Below are 25731 nucleotides of genomic sequence, written 5' to 3'. Positions count from 1 at the left end.
AAAGAGTTCCCTGTTTGCTTTCCTGCAGGTCTAAAAGGATTGCACTGGAGAATATATATGAAAAGTTGGTGCTTGCAGGCTGACATATATACAACTGTGACAGCCTCTTTAGCCACAACTAGTGTGAACTATATTGGGAAAAAATGCAGACAAACAGATTTAACAACAGAGTGGTCATGGAGATAGGTTGCATACCACACATATAATTAAAGTTGTACTACTATATGAAATAATAATAGTAATTCAGATATAAATATAACCATAATTGCTGGGATAAAGTTTCTAAGAGATAGTTCCATATAAAATTTTGTAATTTGGTAACTTTGTAAAAGCAAAGAATATAAAGTACTATCTAAAAAACTCTGTTGGTAACTTTGATGGTTGTTATCAATCGTATCTCTAAGACTAGTAAAATAAACATTCATTTATGACTGTTCTTCCATGCTACACATTGTTAAAAATTCTGAGTCTGAGTAGCAGGAAAAAAAAAAAAAAAAAAAGCTTCCCTTTGTAGCTGCTACAAATTGCTTAGAATTTTTTGTAAGGCAGAGGGAGAGTGTTACAGAGCAGAACGTGAGACAAGAAGGTAGAAATCTGACCCGATGATCTCTTGAGTTCCCTTCCAAACCCTACAGTTCTGTGAGTCTGTGATTCTGTGAAATGAAGGTAGGGCAGAACGTGCACGAGAGCTGTCTAGGAGCCACCTGAGCACAGGGCAACTCCCAGGAAAGGAGATTTTCCTACATAACCAGAAGAGTTATGTGGTATTTGCTGTTGTTCCAGCATGAATGGAAATTTGCTGGCCTGAAATACTACCAGAGGAAGGACACTGTAGGACTAGGAGGACACTTCTCACCCCTTTTCTTTTGTTATGTCTTTAGAAAGGCAGTTCATTGTAATTTTTGATCTAATAAAAGCAGTAGAGCTGGGAAAAAGGAATGAGTGATTTTTACATGGAATACTATAAAGACTAGAAAATTATGAGGTGGGGGGTATTAATTAAGCTAATCCTGTTTATTCACTAGACTAGTACAATTTACCTTATGATTCTTCCATAGCCTTGTGTAACAAAGACCTTGAAGTCAGTAATAACCAAGCACATTTGGAATGAGAGTTTCAGGTTCAAGTTATTCAGGAATCACAAAGACAGCAGAGTAACAATGACCAAATGCAGGAGATTTATTTTGGTATTGATTCAACCTGACATATCAGAAAGAACCATTCCAGGAATGTATCAGATTCTGGTTCGGAGGAAACTCATTTCAATTGCTTTTATTCTGTTAAATGACCCCTGACTACCAACAGGGCAACCCTACACATGTGTGTGCTTGCACTTGCACACACACACACACGATACAGAAGAAAAGGACTTCTTCTTTGTACTTCTCTTGATTCAGCTGAAATAGATGCAAGATCTCTCTTAATTTGTCTTTTTTCTTGAGTGCTTTTTTTGCAGAATTGCTTCTTAATTCATTCAAACTTTTTTTTTTTTTTTTAAGGAATAACCATATGAAATCTACCAGCTCTTGACAGTTTGCTATGTAGGTCTTTTCTGTTTCAAATTTGTCAAATTAAAAATATATGGCACTTATGTGTTTCTATCACAGAAAAGAGTGTTGCCATCACCAATGTTGACATATTTAAAGGATATTCAAAGTAAACTATAGAATAATCCTTATTATGGGTACTGTATTTAAAATAATTAATTCCAGCTTGTAGTAGTACTGAATAGGAACATCTGAAACTGGAGAAAAAAAACACCAGAAATGCTCCTTTTGAATTTTCACTAGTACCACAGTCTGCTCTGGGACTGAGTTGCCCATTCTGATGAAAATTAATTTCCCAGTGCATAGGGTGGTTCTTATTGGATGTACACTTTTTAAATTACATTCCTCACTGATATCTTTTCTTTTATTTTATTATCTGCTAGTCAACTGTAAGATATAAAGCAACAGACAAAGAAATGCAAATTTTGTTACCAAAAAAGAAGATGCATTTAATATTCACAAAACAGACCACAATAAAACAACTGTTATAAGAACAAATAATATTTTGAAGGACATTAGACAGCAAAGTACAATTATTACAAAATTATCATACTAACATAATCACTTATTTGACTTTTGACTTCTTAGTAGTATTAGATGCACCTTAGAAGTACCTGCTGCACAGGATTGGGGAGAGTTTCTTTGTGCATAGATGCTTATGAGTGAAGTAGCACACTGGGCAGGAGGTGAGGTGAGGTGAGGTGAGGTGAGGTGAGGTGAGGTGAGGTGAGGTGAGGTGAGGTGAGGTGAGGTGAGGTGAGGTGAGGTGAGGTGAGGTGAGGCGAGGTGAGGCGAGGTGAGGCGAGCATCAGAGCTGATGGATGGGAAGCAGCAGGGGGCCTGAAAAAAAAATGGGAAGGCAGGGAAGGATGGCATCTCCCAGTGCCGCCAAACCATTAGGCCACATGGTCCTCAAATCTGCTTAGTTATTGTCGGGCATTGACTGGGACACTGTGAAGTGAAGCGCTGCCTTCAGGTCCTACAGAAGGTTTGTATAGCCTGAGTCTCCATATGCACCATTTCCTTCTCCTTTTCTAGCACATCTCTATTGTGGCCATGCAAGAGAGGAAGGAGATCCTTAAAAGACAACCCTCCTGTTATTTTCCATAATGACTTCAGAAAAAAAACGCTCTCTCTGCAGATGGAGATTTTTAGGACTCTCTTTCTGAAGTAACTGACCTTAGTTAGAGACTAGAGACAAATATTTCCAAGTTCAAAAGCCATACCATGTGCAAGAAATCATATGCAGGGCACTACCTGTATTACTTCCCAAATCCCAAGAAATATATCATAAGACTTCTCTTGTGTGTTGAAATTATTTATTAGGTATATCTAATGTCTACATTGGAACTACAGTCACCCAGTTCCATGTACTCCACTCTACTAAAGGTGGTTAGCCAGTATAATAGCAAAAATCATCTACACAAATCTCTTTGGGAAATGGGAAAGGAGCAAAGGCAGATAGAGCAAAATCAGTTAGATGGGAGAGCTGTGACAGTGATGACATAAAATATAAATACCCCATCAGCCATCACCAGGTTTCCTCACTTATAAAAAGCTTGAAAAAGGGCAACCTTCATGTAATCTTTAAGCTCATCTCATCATATGGTAATATTGTTAATATGGCATCCATCAAACATGCAAATAAACTCATGAAAAAAGGAAAAACATAGCATGTGGCTCAGTAAAACATCACTTTTATCATACTACATATTTCACTGGTGTGATTCTTTATTCTCTATTAAAATTATCTCAAAGGAGTATCAAATTGATCTCAATGAATGCTCATTATATTATTAAACAAACCCAAAAAATCCTTAATTTTGATAGGTGATTTTACCTACCTGATATAATCAAATTAAAAACATCCTGAATTAAGTCTCCCCAGAGAAGGGGATTGTCTTGATTAACAATAAATAAATAAATAAAAACAAAATAATAATAATAATAGAAAAACCAGCCTCCCCCTCTAACCAATTTACTTTTACAGCAGCAGCAGAATTTCAGTAAACCCTATTGTTTTACATCCTTAGCACTGTCATATTAATGCTTTTGCCATTTGTCAGGAAGATCAAAGAAACCTGATGTCTCACAAGAGGTTTGAACTATGGTGGAGAGAACTCTAACTCTTGGCAAGTTTTTGAACACTGTCCAAATCAGATGAACAAAATGTTGCTGTTCTGAAGAGACCTATGTGAAATGGGACTGGCAGTCTCAGGAAATTCAGAATAAAGTAGAGAACCTTTTGCCTTGTGTACTACTTTGACTCACGTCCAACTGTGCAGTGACAATTGCTCTCAGTTGCTCTGTAGGCTCACAATTGATTTTGTAGACTTACCATTTTTCTTAGCAGCACATACTTACAGCATAGAGCTACTACTATCACTTTATGCAAGCAATGTCAGCAGAGACTGGAGTAAGCATGGAAATTGAAAAGTTGTTTCCTTCCTAAAATGGAGTTTAAATGTCAGATGCCAGTCAGTATGGGACAGTCTATGTTATTTTCTGTACTCCAGGCAGTGAGGAGGACATTTGTCTCCAGTACTGTAAATCCTGTGGTGGTTTGTTTGTTTGTTTTTCTAAATTGACTGCATACATACCCATAAAATAAAATATTATATTCACTTTTATTTTAGGAAAACCTTGTTAGACTTTACAAAAATACATGCATTGATTCATCAAGCTGTAAGAAATGTTTGAGCAGCTTATACCCAGCTACACTGACAAATTTGGCAATTCTTACATCTAAACAGCACTTAAACAAATTACTTCAATGTCTCATTCCTGAGGCTTCTTGTCTCAAACTTTGTCTATGCTATAAAGTTTTACTCTAAGGTTACCCTTATGTCTCCAGAACTGTTTCAGAGGAAGACACCTATGCTGGGCCTGCACCAAGCCTGTTGGAGTTTAAGAAGCATTTGGACTGTGCACTTAGTCACATGGTCTGAATTTTTGGGTTGACCTGTGTGGTGCCAGGAGTTGGACTTCATGATCCTTGTGGGTCCCTTTCAACTCAGGATATTCTATGATTCTATGATTCTTTCTCCATTGCACTGGGTAGATAATCCACTGCCTCTTCTGCTGCAATCTGAATCACTGCCCTGTGGGAATTCCCTGCTCTGTATTTTAAGTCTGCCACTGTGAACTGCAGGACATGCAGCTCTTCTCAGGCAACTGTGGGATTTCAGAACAAATCTGTGTGTCCTGTCTCATAATTTAGTATTTTTCTTAAGATGACATCAAACTGACAGTGCACCATCTGATAACAATCCATACTATAAACTGCCAGGGAAAAATTACAGCATGTTTCCTTACTTGCTCTCATCTTGCTGTTTACATGCTGCAGAGCTGTTATAGCTTATGCACAATTCTGGAAGGCCTTTTTTGTCATCCAAAGATTCTGAAGCTGTGGCAGACCTTTCCAGATTCCCATCACAGCTTAATCCTCCCACTCAGGGCTCACAGTACAGGCCCCAGATGGTTACTTCACATGCATATTTGCTCAATGAATGAACATGAAAGTGGTCAGCTTCACTTACTTCCTCTCAGATCTTTACAAGTATGTTACAGAATTGGCATTTTACCTGTACTAGAAACAGCTGATCAGTGCAACACGTATGTTTCTAGAGGAAGAATTGCAGCAAGATCGAAAAGCAATATATAAAGTCATCATAAATGTAGACTGACACATACAGATCTGTAGGGCTAAAATCTCACAGCTACCTAAATTCTCATGTGAACACCATGTAGAATGCCTCAGAATACACTGCAAAAAATCCCTTGATACAATTTACTATATAAGAGTATTGAGCAAAATCCAGGTTTGTATGCAGTGACAAAGTAAACATACGAGGATTCTACCCAAAAATATCAGGATCAGTTTATTTCCAGAACTTCTGCTAGCATGTTTTTCTTCTGTCAGCCAGGCCTTAATAACTTTTCCATGGGTTTCTTTCATTTTAAATTATAAACACCACATGCAGATTGTTAGTTCATACAGTCAGCATAGTGGCACGTAAGCCACTGGACTTCATGCTGGAAGTACAGTAGCAGGTTAAACGCGTATTGGGAATGGCATGAGTATTGCTGATTCGCTTTCACAGCAAATGTTTTCCATTCCTACTTTCCTCATGATTTGGGGTAAACCAGTGACTTGGCACATGTTTTGAACAATTACCTATGTCTCAGCTGGAGGAGGAATGAGATTGTTCCAGTCCTCTCCACTGCAGATGAAGATTCTATTTAGGATCAACAATAATTTTACAGTAAACTACAAATTAGTATTAAATTTAAAGTATTTATTTACAGTTTGTTGCAACTCCAGCAGCAACCAAGGTCTCACAGTGGATGATGTTTGATTCTTTCCATCTGTCCATCACACAGATAAATAATCAAGCACAATCACACCATGGAAAGACACCACAAAAGCACAAAGATAAACAGCATAGATTCTCAGCAGACACTGCTTAGGCTAACTGTGCACAGGGCATATCTCACTATTCTTATCAAAATTTGCTTGCATATCATCTTAAAGACTGACATATGTCCTACAGTCACCAAAGGCAAAAAAAAAAAAAAAAAGGGTAAAAAGCCCTACTTCCCTTTCATTAGTCTCGTTGTGTGGGAATAATGTTTAGTGAGTTGTGTATTGAATCCTACCGAACCCTGAAAGCTGAAGTGCCCATCAGAAAAGATCTGCGAGATCCCATATGGACATGCCTCTCCCTGATTTGAGATTTCAAAAATTATAGCATCTTGGTGTAGCACCTGGCTGATGATTTCAGTATCTGAACACAAAAGTTTAGTAATCACATTTGACTGGGTCAGAGATATAATACTGTATTTTAACTGAATGCTCCTTTACATACCTATATATTTTATACCTCTTTATATATATATATGTACACATAAACATATGTACTCTTCACCTAATATGTAGCTAATGTATTTTGACTGAAATAAGACAGATATAGAGGAAGAAAATTCCCAAGTTCCATTACATTTTGGAATTTTTGGGGAAAAAAAAATCATTGTATAATGTTAATTTTAAAATATTTATTCCTATCTTGATTTTGCAAACAGGACTGAATCCATTAGTGTTTGGACTGGAAAGAGTATAAACAGTTTCATTAAGGAGACGTGTTAGCTCCAACAATGTTTATTGGGGAAAGACTGCATCCAGGCTGCATATGGTGTACCTTTAAATAGGGCTGTTAAAATACCAAATAAAATGTCAAAGTCCGTCAGGTCTGGAACTTTTATAAATTGTTTAGACTGGGGATAATTTGGGTTTTGTACATCATTCTTTGCGGATCGTGCAGAAAGGAGATAGGGAAGAAAAGCTGTCCAGGAAGAACAATGAGGGACAGTCAGTGTGGAGCTGCCGACGGGAAGGTGTATTCTGGATCATTACTCCCCTCATCAACAGCGTCCCTCTTCCCTGACAACCTGTTTGCCCACCGATTGCCTCCCCTCTCTCTGGGTGGTATCATGAGGTCATGCACGTGACTAAATCATATTAAAAATAAAAAAAAAAAAACAACACACACTTCAAAAGGCAGTTCCACAGCAACTTGCCAGCTACATGCACGCAACAAGTAACTTCACCTCAGGCTGTAGCACTCTGAAGAAAACAGCACTACTTCAGAGCATCAATGGCAAACCTATCTCCTGTGAGGCTCAGTGGCCACCTCGAGGAGCCAATGGGGCTGCCACACCTTGGTGGCCATCCTCCCTCTTCCCCTCCCGCCACCCAGCAGTGCGGAGTGGGCGAACAAGGCCTGCCTTCAGCCCCCCTGGACCTCCCTGCCTCCCACCCACCGCGTGGCCCGGACCTCACCTTCAGCTCCCGGGAGGCCACGCGGGCCGCCAGCTCGATGACACAGCCCACCGCCATGCGTGCCGCCCCAGCCGAGTGCAGCTCGTTCCAAACGGTGTCACTGTCCACCTGAGCAAACAGCCGGCCCCAAGAGAAGGGCAAGGGAGAGAGGGAGAGGGAAAGGGAGAGGGAGAGCATGAGAGAAAACAAACCCGTGAGGGAGGGCTGGCAGCGTGACAGCCCGTGTACAATAACATCAGTCTTCCGTCCGGGCCAGCTGAAAGGCCTTCTGGACATGGCTTTACTTATGCTTTTTCTCTGCACGGGCTTCTCCAATGGAAACACATTCCTGTCATGCCTCGCTGCCATTCCCTGTTTAGATTTCTCATTACAAACAGCATTACATCGGCCAGGCTGGGCCTGCTCACCGGCCAGTGGACGCCCTGCACCGGGTCCTTACATTGGTGGGGATGGGGGGCTGCCAGCGAGGGACATGAGGTCCCACAGGAGAAGCCACTGCTGTCCCAAAAAAGCATGCCGACAGAAACTGACCAGCAGCCCAGATCATGATGTGTTTTAAAATTAGCAGTAAAAGCTTTTCTTTCTTACCCAGGCAGGCATCATTTTTAAATGACTGAAATCACAATGATTCACTGTTTAGCTTAATTTCACTACTTACCATTGCCATAGACAAAAAAATAAAATGAAATAAATTGAAGTACCACCCTTGCTGTATCTCCAGTTTTGATGGACTGCTAAGTTTTGACTGAAAGGCTTTAGATCACTCTTTATAACAGCTTAAACATTATATGAAAATATAAATATAAAGATAAAATAAAGATATTTTAATTGTAAAATATAAATAAAATATTATAAAGACAGCTAAGCAGTACTGTTCTACAGCTTCAATCAGTAACCCAATATTTTACTTTTGAAATATATTTTTAGTAACTATTTATTTGCAGAAACAAACAACATAGTATAGATGAAATGTTGCATATCCCTTTTATGCTACTATGCCAAGCAGACATGATGGTGTGAAACAGTCTGAAAAAAACATCTAGAGAGACAGCCAGACTTCCTTGATGCTCCATGGGAAGTGCATTTAGTAGTATCATACTGCACAAATTTATCATGAAAAGAGAAACGTTTAGGGATAGACAAAATACTGTGGCAGATGCTATTTGGATAACTTCCAAGTACACTGAGACATGTTATAAGTTTGAACCAGAAGCTTCTGTTCCTAATTTCTTAAGAAAGAGAGAAAGAGAGAGAGAACGAGAGAACGAGAGAACGAGAGAACGGAAGGAAGGAAGGAAGGAAGGAAGGAAGGAAGGAAGGAAGGAAGGAAGGAAGGAAGGGAGGGAGGGAGGGAGGGAGGGAGGGAGGGAGGGAGGGAGGGAGGGAAGGAGGAAGGAAGAAAAAGAAAGAAAGAAAAGAGAAAGAAAAAAGAAAGAAATTAAATAATTGAAAATGGATGCAAATGCTGCTCGACTGTGGAAGTTCTGAGGAATTCTCTGATTAGTCATTTGAAACAGAAAGAAGCTTGATCTTCTCTCTACACCTGTCAAATGTCTTCACCATTACTGTTACAATAATATTATATTTCAAGCTACTAAAATGATCATGTTTTTCAGTTTGCTGGACCTGAATTTTCTATCATTTTGATCAGTTTTGTGTTCATGCAGCAGAACTAATGAAAATAATTCCTATTCACAATAGGCCTGAATAAAAAGCATAGACTATTCTTGCAAAGTTCAGAATAACAATAATAACACATTTTGTTTTCATCTGAGAATCTCAAAAAGTTGTCTAAACACAATTAAGCATCATCAGCTTGATACAGGATGATTTATTAAATTTGTTTTGCAGACTGGTAGCCTGAGACACAAATCAGTAGGTAGCTCAGGAAATTACAGCAAGAAACCAGAAAGAAACCAAGTAGTAAAAATATCATGACGTATTTAACATTAGGCAGAACTTCAGGTTCTCTCTCTGCTGCTTTAAAGCAACTGTGAATCAATTTTATTTTTAAAACAAATAAGGAAATAAATAAGTAGAGGTCATTGGTTAAATCAATTTAATCAAACCATAATAAAGTTTGAAAAATACAGTGCAGTACTTTAAATAAAGAAGTATCAACAAGAGGGCTGGGAGGGAGTACTTTCTTGCCATTTTTATGGCTAGCAAATTAAGGATAACATGAAGGAGTGGCTGATGAAAATGATTCAGTGGCAGCTGCTCGGTACACCAGGGCACAAGCAGGAGTCTGCATCCTCAAAGGGACTATGATTCATTTCCAGGAAGGCCGATTAAGTTAAAATTGTAACCACAGCTTGAGAGTACCCACCCTTCAAGACAGTTGTCTGCTCTGACACATGAGACGGCAGTTTCTCCAACTGCTGAACACCGAGTATTGGCCAGGATACGGCATTTATCATTTTCCGCTTTCAGCTAAGTGTGAGGAGACTGAACCAGGACAATGAGACCAAATATCTTCTACTACAATATTCCCTTCATTACAGAATTGTACCTGGACTGGATGTAAATGGGCAATCAGGAGACAAAATAGCATTTCTCAAGGAATTTTTAGAAATGACCCCCTAAAAGTACACAGGAAATTCAGGATATTTTAGCTGATCTCTTGGGGAATATTGTAGTTGATCTTCTGGGCATAGTACATACAACAAACTGCAAATTCTTAAAGCCAGAGTTAGCCAACTGAAGCTGCATATCTTAGTACAGAGTTATTATAAGAAAACTAACATACTGATATGAATATAATTACCCTGAAAAGGTAAAGTATTATAAATTTGGATGTTAAAATCTGCTCCATAGTCATGCAAAATTCAGACTGAATTTTTGAGGAATATCTCTTGAAGAACAACCTAGAAAACTTTCATCCTACAGCCAAAACTTTAGCTGTCACAACTAGAAAATATCCATATGCCATTCCATTTTATCTCTCTATTAATGCAATATATTACCTTAAATATTACAGGTGCTTAAACAGAGATTTTTTTATTTTTTTTTTAGTGTTATTCGATTTTTTTGTTTGCAACTTGCTGTTGTAATACAGTGATATAAGTGGCAAATCTGTTAAAATTACAGCTACTATCTGGCCTAGTTGTCATGCTGTATATGAAATACAACTATGTAAAATCCTACTGGATGTGCTTTTTATTCCTGTGAGATGAAGTGATTGGATTTTATATGAGTAAAGAGTATAGGATTATGATTTCTGGTTCTCTTTCAGGTATAGATCGAATTTATCTGACAGTCATCTAGGTGCTAAGTATGCATAACCTTGTGACAAATGTAATAGCTTCTAAATCACAGTCTATGATAAAGTCAGATGGAATTTAATAAACTTTTTTTACTTTTTAGTTTGTCTTTTTCTTTTACTTTTGTTCTGTAAGTGCTTTGGAGTAGCCTAAGAATTTAATAAAAACTCCCTTGATTTTGGATTTTTTTTAGAGGAAGTTAAAAAATTACAGAAAATATAGATTTGTAGTTTGGTTCTAACAGAGAAATTCTGCTTAGTTACATGCATTATTTTAATTCAAGAATCCTTTTAAAAATTGTCAGTGTAGGAAAGCATTTGGAATATCTAACCAAAATGAAAAAGAATGGTTTTTCAAAGCCTCAAAATGTCAGAGGTAAACTATGAGCATACCACACGTTTCGTTATCAAAAAGCCTATCACTACTGCAGCTCTTCAAAGAAGGATTGTGCATGATAACAGCTAGAGCCAGAAAACACAAGCCCTATCTGAATACTAAACTTTTAAACACACATATGGATTTACTTCAGTCTGAGTTTCCTGAATGAGCAGTGTAGGCTGTAGACTTTTTCAAGCACATCTAGTATAGCTCAATCATTGGCATGTGTAGCAAAGCTAATACTCTGTAAAGCTACAGATGATAGAAATTAAGCTACCTGTCCCTGAAGTGGATGTGGAGGCATTAAAGAGGAAAGGAATGACTTAAGTGAAAAGAAATGTAGGTAACTTTTCCTGAGTGAATGCTACTAATGTTTCAAGTGCTGTGTGCAGAAATACCCTGCTTTACACAAAAGAGAGAAAGAGAGAAAGAGAAAAAGAGAGAGAGAGAGAAAGAGAAAAAGAGAGAGAGAGAGAAAGAGAAGAAAGAGAAGAGAAAGAGAGAGAAAGAGAGAAAGAAAGAGAAAGAGAGAAAGAAAGAGAAAGAGAGAAAGAGAGAGAGAAAGAGAGAAAAGAAAGAAAGAAAGAAAGAAAGAAAGAAAGAAAGAAAGAAAGAAAGAAAGATAGAAAGAAAGAAAGAAAGAAGGAAAGAAAGAAAGAAAGAAGAGAGAAAGAGAGAGAGAAAGAGAGAGAGAAAGAGAGAAAGAGAGAAAGAAAGATAGAAAGAAAAAGAAAATGAAAGAATATGAATAATATGAATGTTTCCTGCAAGAAGTACCAATGTGATAACTTGAATTTCACAATGAAGACTTTAAGCATACTGAAAACAAGCTAAGAAACAGCAGAGATGTAGCAGATAGAAACCTTGTACTGTACCACTTTCAGGGCTAGAATATTTCATGTTAAGATAGACTGACTATAAATTTGAAAGTTACCAACTCCTTATGCCTTCATCAGGTAGTGGTATGTGTGTGTGTGAAAATGGAGAGGAAAGACATGGAAAGGCTTCTGAGAGGGAGACTGTTTACATAAGGTCCTTTCTGAAATCCCCGTATTTGCTAAAACTGGAAAAGCTACATGTCCTGCTACCTATAATATCTAATCTAGTAATGTCTATCTAGAACCTCAGAGAGGCAAAAAGTGGCATAATAATTCATTGGCATTCTTATAATATATTTATAACTGTCTTTTTTTTTTTTTAACTTGTCCTTTCCCCTGCACTCCTCATCCTCAGTTGTCCTTCCTCCAGAAGTGTCACAGGATCTGCCTAATGGTCACTGGATCACAGTTCTGCTGACCAGATATATTGCTGGCAGTCTGACAAACCCTGCTACTTTTCACACCCTGTGTGGTTTATTCATTTGTATGAGTTATTTCCCTTCCTTGAATAATTAACTGTGAGTTCTGAAGTTGTCTTAAATACACATTCACTGATAACTAGGTGGCAATATAAACGAGAGCCAAAGCTATTGCTCTACGATACATTCTGACAAGGCATCCTAGAGTTTCATTTCTCTCTCTGTCACACACACATGCACACACACACACACTTTGTTATTCAACACAAATGGAGCTTCCACAATGGAATTCTGATTTCATTCCTAAAAGGAATTGAAAATATACTAAATCTCACATCCTGTTCTGAATTCTCTGCACAGTTGTTGCCATCATAAAAATCAAAACCAGTCCTCCAAGAGTTACCACATGTCCCTGTCAGAGATATTCTACTTATTCTCTGAGAATAGTTCAAAAACACAATCTGTCATTTACCTGCTTATGGAAATTTTGGCCAGTGATAGCAGTGCTATGTGTACACTAACCTGCACAACAAGCTAAAAAGAAGCAGTTATTCATAGCAGTTTAAAAATATTGTTTCACCTCTCAAAGAGCAGAGGTAGGGCTCAACTATTCTTAGATGGAAGTTAATTCAGTATGCATTTCTGTTGCGATATTTCAACACGAATCTGGAAAAACTACTATATAAAAAAAATGCTGTCCTTAGATATAAATGCTTATAAAACTGTGAAGTAAATAAAACCTAGTTAGCTAACAACATTGTAGCTATTTGCAGTAAACAAACTGATTAAGCCCTCTGCGAGGAATAATATGTGAGAGTACAGAGCTATTTAGTGATACCACAATTGAATAAAACTTGTGTATTGCAGAGCAAATTCCTTTGTTTTAGTTTTAAAAGCATTCAGTCTCACACTCTTCCACTCATGCCAGAGCAAACATGTTTCCATCACTGAGTTTTTTCATTTCCCTGGCATGAAAATAGAAATGAAATGTTTTCCTGAAGTGTTGCAACCTCTAAAACTTGCGTGTGGCATTTTGCTCTTATTTCCAGAAACAAGTCTGCCATTCTTGGAGAGAGTTAGTGCCAGTGAATGCCAGTATATAAGTCTGGAATATGTTGCTCGTGACCACGAGCAGTGCAGTTTCCCAGGTGCCACGCTCACAGCTCTCACTTCCCACTCCTACAGATGTACTCATGGTCATTCATCACCTCTGTGATTTCCACTAAGAAGTAAAAGGTCCTCAGCGTGCTTCTCAGCTGCTGTTTCATCTCACCATGACTAAAGAAGCGAAGGTGCGCACATCATCTCTGAGGAACAACCTCTAATGAATGGCCTGTCAGCCACATCACTCAGTAAGGAACAAAGGAGAAAAGGCTGACGTCTCTTCCATAAATCCCCCACAGAGGAAGTTTGTGAAAGTGGGCTACTTTAGGAAAAATATGTACCAAGATCTTCCTTTATTTTTACTGTTACTTTACAGCTGTATCAGAGACTTGTTTTGTCAAAGGCCTTTCCAACTGCTTTAATCCAAAATGCCTGCCATAGGGAGTACCCAGAATATCAATTTTTCATACTTTCAGTATGATTTACAAACAAATTGTGAAAGGGATGCAATCTTTAGACTCCACTGGGATGAATAGTTCAAAGGATCTTCACAGATCATTGCTTGAACAAAAAAAGGTGGAATTCACTTGGTTTGCATCGGCTTCTCTGCTGTGTTTGAGTTGTAGAAGAATTGTTGTTTGAGTTGCAGAAGAATTTACCATCTACAATAATCATGGAAATGGACTTTTAAAAAGAATTTTAGCAGCTATTAATTCTGACCTCAAAAGCCTCTTACAGTGCAATAAGGAATGTTGACAGTACCTGTACCTTCTACACGTAGGATATATAACATTTTCAAGTGTTACCTGCCAATAATGATCTAACTTGTACAGCTATTATAAAACAAAATCGATTTTCAGAAAATACTAACAAAACTTTTCTAAGCAGAAAATAAAAATTGAATCCCTACCATAGTTATTGATGGAGGTGGTCCACCTCAGATAAATAAGTGCAGCACCCCTATTTCCTTACAAAGGGAGTTCACATGGAGGTTTGTAAAAAATCAAGTAAATATATGATGTCTGTATTTAAAAACAAATCTATTTGTATTCAAAATGAGAATAAGAATAGAATCAGCCTAAATCAAGCTGAAAGCTGAACACAACAATATCTTCTGAAGTAGTTTTATTCATTGACTCTCCTAAACTTCCTTTTATGACAAGCATTTAGAATCTCTGGGTCTTAGAAAGCATGCATTAAACACCCAAAAGGATCTCAAAACTTTAATGAAACAGCAATGTGTGGATCATTGGTAGGGGGAATGGAGGGAGGATGGCATGGATTAAATGTGGATTATAACTTGTTTTTAGACAAAACTCATAAATAAAACACTTAGGCCCAGATTCAAGTCTCAGATATGTGGCATATATCACCAGATGCTTGTAAAAATGTTACTGCACTTACAGACCTAGCTCTGAGTACTCTATTAATTTAACTTGACATTTGTTTTAGGTTTTAATGGATTAGTGTGTGAAAATGCTTGTGCAACTGCCTTCTTACGTTTGATCATGCAGTTTCCAAGGGTTCATGAGCAAACAGATAAAACAATGTGTAGCTGGTTGTAATGCACACAATTACAGGAAAACAAGTTTTATATGACTTATTTTTTTTTAAATTGGCAATTTGTAGCTGAAAAAAAATTAGCAATACATAGCACTTTAGCTTTCTTCTTGGCTGTAGATATGATCTTTCTGTCATGGGATGCTATGGAGCTCTGCTAGAACCTGTGTTTATTCAGACAAGTAGCACATCAACATCTCCTCTTCAGAGATTTTTTCTGTCCATCTTGGAGGCTAAATTCTGTCAATAAAGATGTGATGTGCTTTTAAAGAGCACATGTGAATTCTCCTTTCTTTACTGAATTCCCATCAAATTTAATTGCATATATGGAGAGTGAATTTGTATACAATACTTTTGTATATAACACTATTCCACTATTTACACTTAACATAAATACATATATGTTTAGTATATATATATATGTTTAATATCCTAGGAAATAAGAGAGCTTCTTTGCATATTGCTGGCCTTACGTAACACAGTAATTAAAAAAAAAAACACACACATGCAAAATGAGGTAAGATTTTAAAAGGATTGATTTTATGATAGCTCATTAGCTTCAAAATAATTTTATTTCTTCTATGTCATGTGTCTTTGTTTACAATTTGAATCTGGTCTACTACCAAGCAAAAATGCTCCTCTGTTAAAAACTGGAAAATAAATAAATAAATAAATAGACACACAAATTAAAAACACAAATTTTCTAAGGGACCAAATTCTGCAGATGACAGGATTACCTTTAGCACCCAAGTTAGCAGATTACCACTCTTGAGCTTTCTATCTTCACCTGCTCCAATTTAAAGCAGACTGAGACATTTCTAAAATAGGCCTGCCTGCAGTGATGTCAGGAACTATGTCTCTCAGCTGAACAGTTTTGCTTCTCGTTAAATATCATGACCTGTGGTATATGACACCGGGCCACCTCTGTGCCACAACTGGACAAGAATAGGACAAAGTATCTGCCTTTCAGTCTGAAGAAATTGTTTCCTTTTGTTGTGGGCACCATATTCATATGCTAAATACAGCATCCCCACTCTGCTAGAGGTGAGATACCATTGCATGTTCCAGATCTGCAGATGAAGTCTCTGCACCTTGCTAATGGAGGAATATCTAATTATTTCTTCTTCTGATCATCCAGATTTGCATTATCATACTTCCCATTTTTTTTTTCTAAAACTAATGTGCCTAAAATTAGGAACTTAGTTGCTTAAAGTCCCTATCAATGGAGGGAATCAAGTACTTCCAGACAGTTCCTCAGATCTTAGATGGACTGAGTTCTGCTCTAATGATGCACATGTCTCTCTAATGGCTACACAAATAAGCAAGGATAACCAGGCTCTTGCTTTGGGTGTTTCAGTAGCACATCTAAGAATGCCTGTGTAAGAGAGCCTCAGTAAAGTGAGAAATGGTTCATTCCTCCAAAACATGGTCCAGTCAGTTCTAAGCTGACCTGAACTGTCACAAATGACAGGGGTATGACACCTAAAAGAGTGCTTGCTAGAGCAACTGGGAGTACGTTATACCCTCATTCCCCCATCCTGTAGATAGCCTATATAAGTTTGTCTGGAAATGCATTGAGTCTCCCATGCAGACCCCTGCATGCTCCGGGCTGACAAACCTCCAGTCCCATGCCTACTGGCCTTGCATCGCACTGTGGGGTGGCATCAGGATGACTGTTTTCACCACATATTTTGATTACCTCTGCAGAAAACGTCACAGAGTCAGAGCTGTGTAACCCTGAGTCCTGAATAGTCATGCAAAATACCTTAATGAAAGTACAATGCTGTTGTGAATTTGTGTTGATTAAACCTTGGAATTTTTTAGGGATGGTGGAGCCAGGGAGGCTTAGGAGATAAGTCTTTTATTCACAAAAATCTCCTGCAATCTTCTCCAAATTGTTACAACTGGAAAATATCAGGAGGTTAATAAGGCCATCAACACATGCTATATCGATGATTTCAGAGTGGGAGATTTCACACTGGGTAGCTGAGCTTCTAGGAATTACTTTCACCAAACAAGGAAACAGACTTAATTTTGGTTGATATTGTGACAGGATTATGCCTGTGGAAGGACACAATTTAATTGTAACACCTATGTGGAGGTGATGTTTAGTTTGAGTGCACAAACCATACTGAGTCTGATTTCATTACAGCCAGGTTTAGATATCAGGAGAGACCTGCAGAACATCTAGGATCCTAAAATCTGCAACAAAGACACAGTGTTATCAACAATACCTTCTTAATTTTTACACCATGGTACCAGGTTGATACCATTCATTCTTATAAGAGGAGCACTAATTTGTAAAAAGTAAAGTCTGAAAATTCTTGCTGCACACAGACTGGTGCGATCAAGAGAAGAATGAGAAGCAGCAGAAAACAATTTGTTTCCTGGTTGACTTACTAAATATGTGCACTAGTGAAATATTGCCTTTCCTCTTGCATTCTTCCTGTGTGGTCAGGACAAAAAGTACTGTCCACCTATCACAACATGGAACGCCAGGGAGAAACTCCACATTCAGAAGATTTAGAAAGATGCTACGAATATTTTGTAGGATTTGGAAAAAACATGGAGAGATTGTATAGCTTCATATTTCTTTTTTGATTGTTACAAGCCAAATTCTTTTCTGGTATAAAAGATCTAAGTTATATTCCAGTTAATGAAACAAGACCAGCTTATCCCAGAAGAAAAACTCATTCCTGTTCTGCCACAACAGCAAAATTAGAGAAAATGCAATGGACTTTCCCAGTATGTAGAAGCCATTCTTAGCTACTCAGATGGCTCAGCAGTTAGTGCATGAACCACTCTGTTCAGCTTTCTAAAGATTTATTCTGCAAAAGTCTAATTTCTTGCAGGGTGCTGTTCTCCCATAGCTCCTCCTCTTGCAGTTTAGAGTTCTGACTTTACACATTACAGGTTTGGAGCAGTGTCTTTGAGGGGGAAAGAGCAGGGGGGGATTGGATAACTGCCCAATTTTATATGATAAAAGTGAAATTCTCTTCTGTCTGCAGGGCAATCCCCAGGGAACAACGTATGAAACCCACACTTAAATAAAATCATATCCTGTTTGCAAACATCATATTCCCTTTGCTTCTCAAGTAATCTGGACCCATAAACCCCAGCACAGCTTGAGAGCCCATTCCTCATCTAAACAAATGCCATAAGCCCCTTTATACTTTTACAACCATGTCAGAAAATAATATTGACTGCCAATAGTGATGTGATTGGAGTTGCCTCCTCTGAGCCATAAAAGAAGCAGTCTGTTATCAATTTCTCTAAATGCATCAAGGGAATTATGGGTCGGTTCAGTTCCAAGTTATAAATGACAATTCAAAAGCCGCAGAAGTGTTTGAAGCTGGGAGCCGATGATGACATTATCATAAAAGCCTGCTCTTCTTTACTTTTGTGTTTTTTTTTTTTTTTTTGCCTATCAACTAGGCAAAAAAATATGGCTGAGAAATGACTTCAAGATTTCTTCACACAGCAGCAGGTCAAACAGGCAGGAAAACAATCACTATTTTTAGTGACAGACTGAGGCAAGGAGATGAAACTTGCTCACATTAAAAGTAGATTTCTGCTTTTTTTTTTTTAATTATTTTATCATTTTCACAGCAGAACAGAAGGGGAGGAATCGCAATAGATGCATGCAATGATTAAATGATCAGTTATATCTCCAGTGGCTATTCACAGAAGAGAAATTGTGGAATTGTCTGATAATTTGCAGAACCAAAAATAATTTGTGATTATTCTCCCCATTTGGCCATTTCACCTGCAATCTACTTACCTCCTGGAAAACTTTTCACATTCCAAACCTCTGACCAGCTGCAAGAAACCATCTCTTATTATTAAAACCACTGGACATAGACCTGCTAATCTCTCTCCAGCACAAGGAATTACACCCCTACAGTATTAGAACTTTTTAACCATAGTTGGTCCAGGTACAATGTTCAACTTGAAAAAAAAATAAAAACTACTATTGAAAGACAGAGGTCCCATACTTCAGTAGATGTTATGTTGCTGAATCTGGATAGTCCTCTGATTAAAAAAAAAAAAAAAAAAGTATATATAATTTATGCAAGAAATACTGTTATGGACAAATTTAGGTTAGATAAAGCCTTTTTCTTCTCCCTCTGTGAAACCTGCTCAGTTTGGTTGCCAGTATGAGTCACCTTAGGGCTGTTAGATAGGGAGATATTTATTAGCTGTGTAGTTTCTTAGTTTCTTATTCTTTATTTTTCTTCTGAAAGCCTGGCATATACTTATCCAAATTCAACAATAACCCTGACTTAAGTAGTCACTATCACTGCTTGAAAGCAAATTAAAATGCTTACAAAATCAGTAAACTGTAGCTTTACATGTATTTTGTATTGAAGCATAAGATTCAGAGCTGTGATGAAAAAGGATCAGAGAATATTGAAACTTTGTTAGGGACACTTCCTCTTGTTTACTTTGCAAGATGCTTGAAAGAGCTTTCTTTTACTACAGTCACTGTGATATTGAAAGAAGAGGATCCCTCATCTTGACTGCAGCTTATTGGTGCTGTTGGGACAGAGATAACAACAAAATCAATAATACAGCAGAATTCAGGGTTACAGAGATTGGTTGGATCTTTAAGTCCTGTGGGAACAATGCAAGCCATCCCAAACTCATGCCAATAATCTTAACAGCCCATCAGCTCACCATGTCTGCAATGCCTATGAAGTCTACATTTCAGTCCTTACTCCAAGAGTAGTTTACATTTTGTCCAGTGATTCTTTCATGTGAAATATATAAGCTTTGTGGAACAGAGGCTTGGAGCTAGGACTTGACATTATTTATGCTAGGTAAATTGTACATTTAGATATACCACCCTTACTCCTTGCTCTGTCTTAATGGCCCGGTGCTCTTTCCAACAGTGGCACAGCTTCAGTGTGTGGCATGAGGGTCCCAAACCAGAACCAGACTATGATTTCCACATTGATAACAGCATCGCTTAAGAAATGGGAACTTTGATATTAAATCCAGCCTGGCAGTGAAGAAGAAGAAGCCTAGGTGTGACCATTGCCTGTGTGAGTAGTTTAACTACTAATGTATTTAATAACAGAAAGGCTGAAAAATAACTGCCAGCAAGGTCCGCATGTGGTTAGAAGACAGTAGAATAAAAGATCTCGGAAAACCATCATTCAGGAGAGAGCCATAAAATCTTTAAAGTCTTCTGCAAGAACTGATGTCTCTTTTTTTTTTTTTTAATATTTTTTCTCCCTGGATTCTTTAGTGAACAAGTAACCAATTAAGCAAGCAAGAAATTAAATAAAAGGTAAGAAAAAAAAATAAATTTTAATTATTTTCACAGTCTTTTCATGAACTATGTCCTGATCTTACTGTTTTACATTGATTACTGCTTCATACTATTCAATTAATTTAAAATCTACAAAGTACCAATGCTTCTTTCTTTCTACCATCTTTTTTGAAAGTAAATATAGGAATTGCTTTCCAGACAGTTTGAAGTAGCTTTTCCCAGAGCTCATCCTAACCAATAGACAGCCAAATATCACTGAAAGTGAGTTCCTAATCTGATTATTTACCTTGAAAAAGGTCACAACCCATTCCCTTAGAAGAGCCCTACAGCAAGCCTGACAATAATATGTAGAAAGGGAAACCCAACTAGAAAAAAATAAATAAAGTATCGATTTCTACAACATGTTCTTTAATCCAATTTCCATGATTCCAAATCAGAAATAAAGCAAATAGACCCAAGAATGTACAGATAAATTTAAGTATTTAAAAAGGTAAGTTATACTGAGCATTTCTGACTTATGTTAACTTTAGAATTGACAGCATACTTTTATTATTGAAAGTATTTAAAAGGATTTCAAAGCCTATATCTATTTATGATTTTAACACTAACTTTAACACAAACTAATGCCTGAATAACATGTTTAATAGAAAAATATTTTATTTAATTTTCAAAGCCCACCATGGTCATATTTACTTTCCAAAGATCACAGAAAGAATTGTCAAGGAATTCTGCATCACCTCCTCTTTGCTCAGAAGTCTGAACAACATTCTTTCACAACTTCATTCATCTCTTGTTCAACTCTCCATAAACTTCTTGATAAAATTCAATAACTGTGAGAAACTACCTTAATAACAATTGATTTCACCTTTTTATATAGAAAAGTGTGTATGCATAGGCATGTGTGAATATGTACACACAGATGTGCATTTGCAAGTGCATGTCTGCATGTCTATGTGTAACATTAGCCGGTCCATATACAGAAATGATCCCCAAGTTTCAAATACAGCAAGTTGCTAATCACTAAGTTCCAAATTTTAGGCAGAATCCTCAACAAGTGTAAATAGTAGGGGAGCTTGAATGATTACCACTTCTCGATGCTTTGTTCCTTAACTCATAGTTCATAAATCCTCCAAAATTACTAAATTCTGAAAGTTAAATTGAAATTATTATCTTTCTGTGTTAAGTTCCTACAACACATGTTTTGTTTTTCAGGGATATAAAAATAATAATAAACAAACAACTATAAAGAAGACTACTGTGGCATAGAACTTATCCTTTGTAGAGGATAATAGTAAATAAAACATTAGAAGTTTGCATTGGAAGTTGACCTATAGTTCTAATTGCACTCCAGAGATTGTGGCTTTATTTCTGTATAGGGAACATAAGGGAACAAGGGAATTTAAACTTATGTGCATCATCTAGGCAGCCCATCCATATCTAGTAATATCAGCATTTTGATATTGCTAACATTAAAATAATAGTAAATAATGGCTGCAGCTGGACCAGATATGTAGAATACTGCTATGTAGGAAAACAAAAACAAAATCAAAACCAAAACTAAAACCACCTATGCATGATGCCAGAATCAGTAGATATGCTCCATTCTAAATGTTTTTCAATAATGTGGATGAATTCATTACCTAGTATTGCAATGCATTTTTATGCATTTTTTTAATGCATTTTATGCATATTACAGATTTTTTTCCACTGAGTTCTAATACTCACTTGCAAGATTATTTCAGAATGAATCTGTTTCAAAACAGGCCATAAAAAATGCTTAATTAATTTATTAGTTTAACAGAACCCAAGGAATTTTCTAGCAACTAGTGAACAGTTCTCATCATGCTAAATGTTAGTGTTGATATTTTTTTTCTCCTCTCTGAATAATGCAAAGCTATATTTATTTTCACTTCTTCAAAGTTCATTCTGTTACTTTTCTCAAAAATAGATCCCATAAAAAAAAAAAAAGGACAACTAAGAAATGTACGTTTTCACAAAATATGTTCCTGTCTAATTGCTCTATATGCTTATCACAATGTATTTTTTCTATGTCTTTGAGAATGGTATGATAGTGTCTCAGATTTTATCTCAAGATTCATCATCAACTTCTCATGACTTTGAACTGATACAGCAACAGTGCTATGGAGCTCATGAATATATGTGCCGTGTGCTTTCCCTCTTGCAAAATAAATAAATAAAAATCTACTTACCCCAAGTCCCCCACAAGGCAACAAGGAAAAGAGTTTTTGAGACACGTTTCCTATATATTAAAGAAAAAAAGAAACAATAAGCAATAGTTATCAAAATTTCATTTAAATACTGGAACAATAATCCCTCTAATATAATTCTGATTTCTGAATTTTGGTATCACACAGTGAAAATACCATGTATTCAAACAAATAATATCAATAGCACTTAGAAAGCAAATCAGCCATGTTGCATTGAAATTACTCTTTTTCAACAGTGACAAATCTTAAGATTGGTAAATCATAGTTTCAAAGGAGTGTATAAGTAATGCTCCAAACTCCACAGATAGTCACTGTACTACAGCTAGTAATTAACCCATTATCTTTAGTCGCTGAAAAGATAAGCAGCTTGTCTAAGTTAGTCATCTCAGCTTCTTCTACAGCCAGTGGAGTTAGATAGGCACCTCTGCCCAGCCTAGATGACTGAGGGGATGAATTACACTTGAGAAGTGCCTGCTTCTTTTCACTGACAACAGAGGGAACCTCATTAAGCTTTACGTGCAACTGATGAGTAATTTTTAAACTTCAGCTCTCCTAAATGTTTCTGCTTTTAAATTTGCAGTCTTCATCTTCTACTTTGGCAAAAAAATCTTGCCATTTACATTCCATCAATGAACAAGTTAACATTTTAAAACATAAAATGAAATACTAGTTGGTTCTGTACTACTCAGAAAATGTATTATACTAAACGGAAAAAGTACTTAATAGATTTTAGAATCTGTTTTCTAGCTTAGGATTTACTTCAATATTTAGAATTGCTTTTTATTAGTTCATGTTGCTTGTTTTGTTGTTGCAGTTGTTTTGGTGATGGTGGTTATGTTTTTTGTTGTTGTTTGTTTGTTTGTTTTTGTACCACTAAACTAATTGTTTGTCTTAATAAGGACAATACTGAAACCGGGTAAGGATCTCAGGATTTGATGCAGTTCCTATTGAAGTATGTAAACTGATCCTAAGGCAGCTGTGGAAGAGAACATACGCTCTTCCCCCACAGTATCACAGAACTGGCTTTGTGACTTTGCCATATGGAGGAAGCGTTAGATAGTGAATCACTCAGGTTACCTAGAGGAGCCACCCATTGTTATGGAAGGGGCAAACGCTGCAGTTACTCATATTCAGCAGGTGCCAATGAAATGTACAAAGACAATTATAAGCCATCATCTTTGAAGTATGAGAGATCGGACTGCAAGATCTGAGATGAAGAAAGTGCTTTACGCTTTGAGTAAAATCCAAGATGCATTTTTAACCGACCAGTGGCCTTTGATCATTTTGCACAGTGTGTGAGAGAAGCCAAACAAAACCTCCTGTGGAGTTACCAGGGGAAATGCAGGTGCAGCAGCTATGCAGAGCATTCTCATACTGTGAGTCCTAATGGCCCCAGACATGCAAGGAAATGTTCGTTGATGAAGACCGTCAGAGCAGAGGTATGGGAGGAGTTTCCAGATCCCTTGCTAAGCAGATCCAGGGACCAATGTGAACAGCTATTTTTCACTTTTTACTGTGGGGAAGATCAAAAAGTCTTGAGCAGCTAACTAAAAAATTAATGCTGTTAAAGTGTCAGGAGACATTAATGGAAACATAAGCTGAAATCTGAGATAAAAGAAGGCATTTTTAGAATATTGAATGACTAGACCTTTTTTCTTAAATTCCATTGCATAAGAGAGAACAGATGAATTCTCATTTATCTCCGTGCAACCAGGCACATTGTACATGGTAAACACTATTAAAAACAACAAACACAAAGTGAAAACAGAAAAGCAGATGGTGAGGAAGGACACTAAAATCAATCAACAGATAGTACTAAAGCAGGGAAAAAAACAAGCACAAAGCCTTTTCAGTGTATCAAGCAACTTGCCAGGATATTCACTTCTATTGCACAAGAGTCAAAAAAGAAGAAGAAGACAGACATTGCAGAAGAAAAACATCAAGATTTCATGAAAACATTGGGAAAGATTCCTCTAAGAGAGTGAGACCAAAATTTAGCTACCATCACATAAAGTAAAGAGCTCATAACACTCCTCCATAAATGAAAATCAGCAGGAAAAAAAGCAAATCCTGAAAATGAATTATGAGAATTTCCCATTATGTTTAGAGATGATGCCTCAGCAGAATTTGTTAAATAGCAGATATTTCCCAGCATCACCCTTCCTCACCCCAAGACACTTCCAGAGTAAAATAATAAAAGAAAATATATATTGGAATACTTCAACTAAGATGAAAGACAAATGGCTTTGCATCAGGACAGAATTTGCAATAATCAACAAATTGCTTTAGAAAAAAGGTCTTTTAGAGAAGATTCACCCCAAAAATGTGCAGATAAAGTTATAAAAATTATCTAAGATTTGTACTCTGAAATGTAAAGCCACAAAGGCAGTAGCAGTTGTTAGTCAAATTGTGTGATGAGGCACCCACCACTGAAGTTAGGAGGCCCCTATGGAAGTCAATAAAGCTGTTTAGGAGATTGGCAACTGGAGGCTGGGACTCTGATGAGCAAGAAAAGTGTTGGGCAAAAAGCTGTCTTTAAAAAAAAAAAAAAAAAAAAGCGTTCACTCGTGAAAAGGCACCATTCAGTAAAAAGCAAAGTCAGTTTGAGAAACATGATTGTTTTCAGTGTCACCCCTTGAGAATGAAGCCATTTCTTCTAAGTTGTCATTTTTTGACTGACTTGAAATTACAATTGCACAGACACTCTGTAAATGCATCCTTTAGTTGTATTTTAAATGCTGCCTCACTGTCAGGGATGTGTTGACAGTATATTTCTCACTTTTAAAAACTTGTAATCATTGGAAACTTACTTTTTAGAAACACTTCCTTAATTATTGTTGTAGAGGTAAAAAGCAAACAAATTTGTAAGAGCTGCTTGGTAAATGTTCTGCCCTTGAGCTTATTCAGAGAGTTTTGAAAGGTTGTATTCTGTCACATGAAACCATAATGTGATGTGACACACAGTCTCCATATTAGTTTCCTTCATGTCAAGAAAATGTAATGCAACATAACATGTTGCTTAACACACCACAGTGAAATACGATCAGTCAAAAGCTTAGCTGCACAATAGTGTAAAAATAGAAGTGATCATTTGCAATAGCTGTGTTTGTAAGACCTGTTTTGGGGAAAATCAAGCCAAGAGTTCAAGCTAGTTTATACTCTGAAAGCATTAAGAATATTCATAATATCTGTGTACATAATTCTCACTGATTTCAGTAGTTCACAACCATTTTGCTTTGC

The 25731-nt window shown here is 37.0% G+C and overlaps 1 protein-coding gene across 1 annotated transcript in view; it reads right to left on the bottom strand.

The window, feature by feature from the left end:
• LOC311432445 (histone deacetylase 9-like) overlaps positions 1–25731 on the bottom strand; it is a gene marked incomplete at its 5' end in the record, with an annotated part of 142587 nt that overhangs the window by 95720 nt on the left and 21136 nt on the right. The window contains 2 exons of the mRNA XM_084510894.1: positions 7387–7494; positions 22474–22523. Of these exons, the coding sequence (XP_084367020.1) occupies positions 7387–7494; positions 22474–22523 (158 nt within the window). The remainder of the gene's footprint in view (positions 1–7386; positions 7495–22473; positions 22524–25731) is intronic.

Source organism: Aythya ferina, assembly GCF_964211825.1.
Source record: "Aythya ferina genome assembly, chromosome: 2".
In the NCBI taxonomy this organism is placed as follows: Eukaryota; Metazoa; Chordata; class Aves; order Anseriformes; family Anatidae; genus Aythya; species Aythya ferina.
This window is presented reverse-complemented; position numbering and strand designations above follow the sequence as displayed.